General features: G+C 43.7%; 1 protein-coding gene across 1 annotated transcript in view; it reads right to left on the minus strand.

The window, feature by feature from the left end:
• The window catches only part of VAT1L (vesicle amine transport 1 like), a gene marked incomplete at both ends in the record, with an annotated part of 51,010 nt that extends 43,819 nt beyond the window's left edge, over window positions 1-7,191 (minus strand). Inside the window, 2 exons of the mRNA XM_084294875.1 lie at window positions 1,990-2,119; window positions 6,962-7,191. Coding sequence (XP_084151001.1) covers window positions 1,990-2,119; window positions 6,962-7,191 — 360 coding nt within the window. The remainder of the gene's footprint in view (window positions 1-1,989; window positions 2,120-6,961) is intronic.
• Window positions 7,192-8,178: the final 987 nt, after the last annotated feature.

Raw genomic sequence — 8,178 nt, forward strand, 5'->3', positions numbered from 1 at the left:
GAGAACCATCCCAACAACTATAGATCAGACACGTTACATCTGAGCTCAGCGAAAATCAGTGTTTGCTTTTAATGGGAGAAAGAATAGGCTTTTACTCTTCCATTTCCTTAAAAATAAAAAAAAGGCTTTCTTTCAATATAAAACATGTTCTTACACATCTCCATCAAAATGGACAGCCATTCATCATGTCTTACAATAACGCAATTATAGCTAGTGAAGACAAGAAATGGCTGGCAATATCTCGAGTGTAAGACAGCCCGAGTACAGACTAGGGGCCAATAGGACATGTTCTTATCAAATCCCCACAACTTGAACAGGATTTGAACTGGAAGGGATCTACAAAAGGAAAGAAGGTCAGAAGATACAGGGTGTAATCTTTGCCATTCCTGTCATCACTATGAACAGGGGTAACAGCATATGTCAACACGACGAGCACCTGACATCCTCTTATTCTGTGTAAAAAAATATATATATATTTATAAAGAAACAGAGAGAACATCATTGCATCATCCTCCTGGGACATAACCCTGCTGATGGGCTCATACCTGTGCAGAGCTGCTATTTTGAGCATCAGATCTTCTAGATGACTCAAACACTACCTTGGCTATGCAGATTATATGTAAAAAGTAAAATACCATGATTTGTTTAAATTTCAGGAAGTACACTAATGCACAAACATGTTTTATAGTCAGAACAAAGCCGTAACTTTTAAAGAGACACAGTATATTCATTCAGGTGCAACATTACTAAAACAAGCACCATATGCTGTAGCCTTATGATGCCCTTTAAAAATAGCAGGAATGTTTAAACTAAGAATGCTGATGTAGAGCAGAAAACTTCCTATGCTCCTTTCATAGAATATTCTTCTGTACGGATTGTAATTACAAAACACAGAATACTAGAGCTGAACAACTGAAGCAGTTGAGTTTTTCAAATAGTGAAGTTTTTGTTCAGTTATTGTTTATCACAAAAACATTGAAAGATTATGGTTTGTTGCAAGGCAGAGACAGGGCAGGAGAGGGAAGGTGGAGAAATGTCCTAAGAGCAGCTCATTGCTGACACCCTACTGAAAAGTAAATTGGCCATTATCTTTACTCAACTGAGAAATTTTGAAGCTTTTCTAGAAAAGCAAAAACGTTACCTTTAAATACAGATATTTTAGGTAATTGCCTTCTTAAGATCAAGATACAATAAGAATTCAGAAAATGCAATTACACTTGATGACATGGCTGATTCAGCAAATAGCTAAGATAGGGTTGACACACATTTACTCAGTTCTTTCCTAGTATAGAATTTTTTGTATCTAGTGTAGGAAAAGTGCGAGATTGGAGGGAACAGAGATGTTTAAAATCAATAGTGGAATAGGAAGTAAACCAGAATGCTGTTTATATTTAATACAAGACACCAAAGAGTATATAATGCCAACCACTTCTGAAAGCTTTATTATATACATGAACTATTGTCATTTATCACTACTTTGTTGGGCTAAATAGATTCTGATCCCATAATCAGGGTCCCATTCTTATCTGTGCCAAATAAATGCACACAGTTGTAAGGAAGAATGCTTATCATAGATGGGGTCTTGTTAATTCAAGATCAGAAGTTCAAACTAGAATCAGCAGTGTGTAGGCTTTGAGGAACTTTGCAACAATGACTACAAATGTGGCAAAGAAAAGAAACTAAACAAGTTAACTCAATTTCTTTTACTTTCTTAAAGCATGTCAGTCGTGCTTTCCAGTTCCTACACAGCCCTCCAGATATGCACACAGCACAAATGACTTTTCAGGAAGGATCTGAAGGCGGTCATATGGCTTCAGGAACTAATCAAAGCGGTCATTCTCATGGTTGGGAAGCAGAAAAGAAAAATTGCCCTTTCAGATCTCAACAGGGTAGTGAAGGCTCCTGTTGCTGGCGGTTTAGAATTAGGGGCAACATTCTCAGTGGAGTGATGATTATTTAGTCTTTCCCTGAAAGCAGAGAAAATATTACCTCAAATCCTTTCACGCTATCTCCAAGAGCTTCTACGATTCCAGAGCACTCAAAGCCGGGAACAAGTGGTGTCTTAGGAGGGTTGTCAATATTCCCCTGTCGTACCATCAAGTCGATAAAATTCAAACCACTGTAAAACACAGGAAAAAGTAAAATCAAGGCTACTGCCAGAGATTAAAGCAGAGGGGGAAAACTTGACCCAAGTGGTGTGAAAGCCAGAACAGCTCAGGGCAACATTAAAAACCTGGGTTCTACAACATACAAGTGACCCAGCAGATGTTCACGTTCTTCCCGTGTGGAACAAACCAACTTTACACCACTGTGGTACCGGTCTTGGGCAGAAGTACACATGCAAGGCAACCACGCTTGTTATAAGTATATCCCCAGAGCTTACTGACAGGTCAGGAGTCACATGTAGAAATTCAAGGGCCATTTACAATTCAGTACAAGGAAACATCATGATTTCCATTAAATTCTATTTAAGGAAAAAAAAAAAATCACACATCATAGATGCTTTGGACTAAAAACAACCTGAAGAAACTGTCCTAAACTCTGAAGTGACCCCAGGAATCTCATGTTCATCTCAGGCAGGCATCCAACCTTGACGAGAACTTAATAAGTTTCAGGTAGGCTATTGTTTTATAACTCTTCCTCCTGGATCACCTTTTACAGTTTTACAATGGTTAATTTGGTCTTTGGGAGTCCTCAGTGTTGCTGCTCAGGAAGTTTACAGTTTTCCCTTGTAGTGTGAGTTTTAGAAAAGTCTTGAAGCATCTTTGCTTTGTCTTTTACATGCTATCCGTTTTTAGTTAGTAAGATGCTGTGGTTTTCTAGGCAGCCAACAAAAACAAATAAGCAAAATGGAAACACACAACTAAAAGGTACCATGTTTATGCACTTTGTGCACAAACACCATACACACAGTTAAAATTTCTAACTAGCCAAAATATGCTTCAGCATTAATCTATTCTTGTAAAACACAGCCCTGTATTTATTGTTAGCTGGAACTGCTGCATGCCAGCTCCCCCGAGTCCATGAAGCTATGCACTCAGCCCATCCTACTCATGTATATGATACCAGCAACTTCTCTGATACACAGTTACTGATGTGCACAAGTATTTATGAGATGGAGCTTTAGTCAGATACTAATCAAGATGCACACAGACTGAACAGAGCCAACAAACCAAAAGACAGAAGAGACACACAGCACAACATGTAGACAACACAGCATTCATGAGATGTAGGTCACCGGGGGAGGGAAAAGAAAAAAAAAAAAAAAAGGAAATGTCACCAAACAAATATTTACAATTGTGATATAGGGTTTAAAAGTGACCTGGACGCATAATCTTTAGCTTTAAAAGCAGAATTACTGATTATTTTTATAAAATTATTATACTCTTCCTAAAAACATTCATTCTTACGAAATAACTTTTCAGACAATATTTAGTTTTGCATTTAACCACGTGGTACTAGCAATTCAGTTCTCTTCTAGTTCCATTTCTTTATCCCCAATGAAAGGCAGCAATATCACATAAAACAACAACAACAACAAAAAAGCAAGTTAATCTCTACAATGAATTTACAAGATTTAGTACTAAAACAGCTGTGATGTGAAGAGGGAAAAAAAGTATTATGTACCTTGCATAGTGTTTAAGTTGCATGTTTTTATTAATTTAATTACCAGCTTCTTCCTTCACTTCACCTTTAATCTCTTATAGGTCTGTGTGCTTTCACATCCCTGTTGCTCACATATATCCCTTTGGTTTCGTTCCTCTGCACTTTCAAATAGAAATGGGTAGTTTTATTTTACCAGCCAGATCTCAACAAGTTGTATCAACAACAGTAGACCTGAAAGCACAACTGGGTTGTGTGATAAAACCAACAAATTGTTTCTTTTTTCTTTGAGTAACCTGGAGGGCCCAAAAATGAATGACTAGTTTACCAATGATCTCCAAGAAACCGGACCTTATCAAATCCTTTACTGAGATTCAACCTATAGCAGACATGGGAAAAGGGAAGTTTGGCTGCACAGAGCATCACAAGCAAAAGTCTCATGACGAGTGGTGGTTCTAGACAACACAATTTATTCCTTGTATTAGTACAAACCAGCATAGTCTGCTGTGATGTGCAGTGCAACAAAGTGACTCCTGAACTTTAAGCAAGTGCGTATGCAGAGGGGGAAGTGTAAAATCAAAATGATCCAGGGAGGAAAAGCACACAGCTTCCTGCAGTTGTGTGTTTTACATCCTAAAGCAAGAGCTGTGTGTAAATTGAGATAGGGGAGGATATAAATTACCAGTGTCAGCACATTGACACAGGGGTTCTGCAAGAGCCTTTCTGTGACAGAGCTGGGATACTGGCATAAACTACACAGACTGAATTATCTGTCCATCTCTGGAGGAAGAGTTTATCAAAATTGAATTATCTTTGAATCTGACTTGCTAAGTCTGCAATGCTTGGCCTTAATAGTTTTGAGGATCTTGAAGATTTTTTTTGATTCTTGTGGTTTAGCTTTGTTGCATTTTTTAAATGTGGAAAGTCCTGTGGGTACAATATTGTACCCTGGACTTCTTTCATTAGTAGATCAGCAATAGTGAGCTTGGATGCCCAGCACCTCCCACTGCAAAATACCAAACCAGAGCGTTGAGGATGGTCTGCAAGATTTGGACAGCAGTCACTTTTGGTCTTTCTTATTTCATTTTAAGATTCCACTGAAATTAATTACCAACGTAAATGAAATACAAAGAGAAAAGAAGAGTATTGAGTCCTACATTCTCAGAAGTAGCCTTCCTCTTGCCCCAGCAAGTAAATTGCCTGAAAATCTCATGCTTTTCATCCAGAAACAGCCACATGAACAAGGCTCCCTTTAAGAATGAAATTCATACACTGTCTGCTATTCTGCTATACTTAGGATTTTTTTTATTTGCTACCAATTTTTTTAAGTGCTGCTGTCTCACAACCACCAAGTCAGAAGAGTCACTTCTGCTTTGTTCCTCATGACGCACATGTATAGCAGCAGAAGGAAGAAATAATTATAACAGAGCAAAGAAAAATAAAGGGAGGTAATTACAGGACACTACTCCCTACTCACACATCCTATCTGAAATATCTGTTTGGGTTTGTTCTAGCTATTTGTCTCATCTTCTAAACAGTATGTATGCTAGCATTTTGTAGGCTGCAGATTACGATACAAACAAATACAGCAATTTCAACTGCTCTGTCACTATCAATCAAAAATTATTTCAGGGAGTATGCAGAAGCTGTGACTCAGCTTGGACATCGATGGCTGTTCCATTTCTTAGTCACAGAATGAGGCTAACACATGACTCATCACAACCGAGACATTTTCAATTGGATCATTGATATACCAGACCTTCAAAAGAATTAGTCAACTGGCTTAGTGCTAATAGCAACATATCCTCCATCACCTCTATTTACAGCACCATACTATAAAATGTATACATATCATTTAACTGGCTTTACTGATGTATTTTATCATGCATACACACGTTCTTCTTAAAATAAAAGTTAATTTTCTCTACAAGTCAACTTGTATGAGTCAACTACAAAACTGATTCAACTAAGAACTGTTCAACTGAGCATTATTTGGCATCAATAATGACTTAAAAGGAGCTCATCTCTGACACCTTCCGCACTGTGTGCATTAACAGGTGGATACCGTGCTGCACTGCTGACAGACATTTCTCTCACGCAGTCTCCCGGACTGGACCACAAGTCCATCATCATCCTGATCAATCTTCTGTATTTACAGACTTAGGTCAAGAAGATCGGCAAATTGATTTTGGTTTGTTTGGAAGCAAACTTTGGTGACCCGACTACCTTTCAGCCCTACAGACATTTCCAGCTAGGACTGACGAGCAGACCACGCAGCCTACAGGCTCCTGGGGTGTGGATGAAAGCTTCAGAAACGTACACAGTGCTGTGCAGACTGGCAGTAACTGTGAAGTAGCTGAGTGGATCTACTGATGCTATAAACAGCACGCATGCAACTCGCACAGCACCCTAATGATGATACTACCCTGGGAAGCAACTGTAGCTGTAACAGAGCGGAATATTTCTATTTTACAGCCAAGTGTTTTTTCACAGCTAACTTGCTATTCGTGATACATGCATGCGTACCACTTTGCTGAACATGCAGTTCATACAGGTACTGGTATGAACTGGAGTTCACACAGGTAGTGGGCTGTCTAAAAAGGCTGACACACTCCACTGTGTCCCAAGGCTCCAAGACCTGAGGCACATCGTTGTTACAACCCATGGCTCAAACTCGCTGCCCTGTGACAGCATCACTTTTAGGGCACGCTGCTCAAAACAAACCACTCAGCCTTCACTTGGCCTTTGTGCTCTGGCAGCATCATGTTTTCATGCAACAGAAGGGGACAACAGACAAGAAACCTCTGTCTTAGGTAAAATTAATTTGGTCTCTGTTACACGTCAAGTTGTGTAACAAGGCCCCAAAGTTATCTTCTGCCACTTGGAAACAAAAATACCCTGTTTTCATAAGGAACATGTGCGCTGTGAACTAGCTATCGAGGAAGAACAGCCTGCTCCAATTGTTAGGGGGAAGAAAAAAAAAAAAAAGCCTTCTAGGAAAGCTCCGCTCAGGATCCCAGCAGCCTGCTAACCACGTATCGGCTGGGTGAGGAATTAAACCCCGTAAGTTGTCCTCAACACCAGCTCCGCTGTTGCACAAGCTCCGAATTAAAACTATGGTAACAGAGGCGGGATTCCCGGGAGGAAAACAAGGGGCAGCATCAACCAAGGGGCAGCACCAAACAACCATGGGGCAGCACCGAACAGCCATGGGGCAGCACCAGACAAGGGAAAGCACCAAACAACCAAGGGGCAGCAGCAGTCGGGAGGGCACCAGGTGCTGAGCGCCGTCCTCCCTCCACCCACCCACCCACCCAAACACACACACACACAGACGCCGGAGGAGATGATACTGGACCAGGCTTTCACGCGGATCTTCAGCTCCCCTTCCTGCGGCTCCGGCATGGCTTTCTTGGACACGCGGAGCTTGTTGAGCCCCCCGAAGGCGGACAGCACCACGGCTCTCATCTCCTTGGTGTCCGCTGCCCGCAGGCTGCCGGCGGCGCTGCCCTCGGCGGCTTCCTTGCCGCCCTCCTTCTCGATCATCTGCTCCGTCTCCTCCGCTCGCTGCGCTCCCTCCTTGGCCATGGCGGGGCTGCGCCGCCGGCTGCTGCCTCTGCCGCCTCTGCCGCTGCTTCGCGGGGCGCGGTGCCGCCGTGTGGAATGGCCGCGGGTCCGCCCGCCCTCCGCAATGCACCGCCCGGCTGCGCAGCGCCCTCCGCCGCCTCGCCTAGGCGGCAGGGGGGCCCCGCGGCGCCCCCACCCGCCCCGCGCCTCCGCCCCGCCGGGCCCGCGCCGTGAGGGAGCCCGCCCGCCACCCCTCAGCTCGCGCCAGGAGGGACGCTGAGGCGGCAGGGGAGCCGCGGGTGGTGTCGTCCCCTCCCCGAGTCAAAGCCCCCCCGGTGGTCTCGGATCAGGCCTGGGCCTAGCCCCGACCCACCGAAAGTGTGGTGTGTGAGCCCCAGGGCAGGGGGCTCTGCCTAATCGGGCTGGGAGTTGTGCCCACCGAGGTGCTTGTAGGTGGCGTGCCACCCGTGTGTTGTTCTCCTCTGGAAACAGCACGAAGCCATCCCCTCATCACTTCACACACCAGCACCGCCATGGGTTCTCAAGCATGGCAAGGACCAGAGCCCCATATGATCAGGATGCCCTCACGGGGACACCCAGGTCCCCTCTGTGCCCCTTGCTCACCCAACGGCAGCACCGCTCTGATCGCTAATTAAGGTGCCTGATGCTCAAACTCAAAGTCATTCTGAAAACCGCATCACCTTCACAGCTGCCCTCTAGTCACTGAGGAATTGGGCATGCAAAGTCATTCTTTACCAATTCCTCGTCCTTCGGCAGTTTTGGGGGCCAACCGAGTGGATGCGCTTAGCACCAGAAAGAACAGCTCAGTGGACGGTTGCCTTATGACTGACACATTGCCTGTAAGCGAGCGACTCAAGTTTGAGATTCTGCTGTGATGAATATTTAAGCCCTTACACAACAGGTCTTGCAGTGGTGATCGATGCTGTCTGCTGGGCCGCAGGTGGTTGCTGGATTCTATGGGGAGCTTAATCCTTTAATGCGAGCACA

This window comes from Netta rufina (assembly GCF_964035555.1).
Source record: "Netta rufina genome assembly, chromosome: 13".
Taxonomy (NCBI): domain Eukaryota; kingdom Metazoa; phylum Chordata; class Aves; order Anseriformes; family Anatidae; genus Netta; species Netta rufina.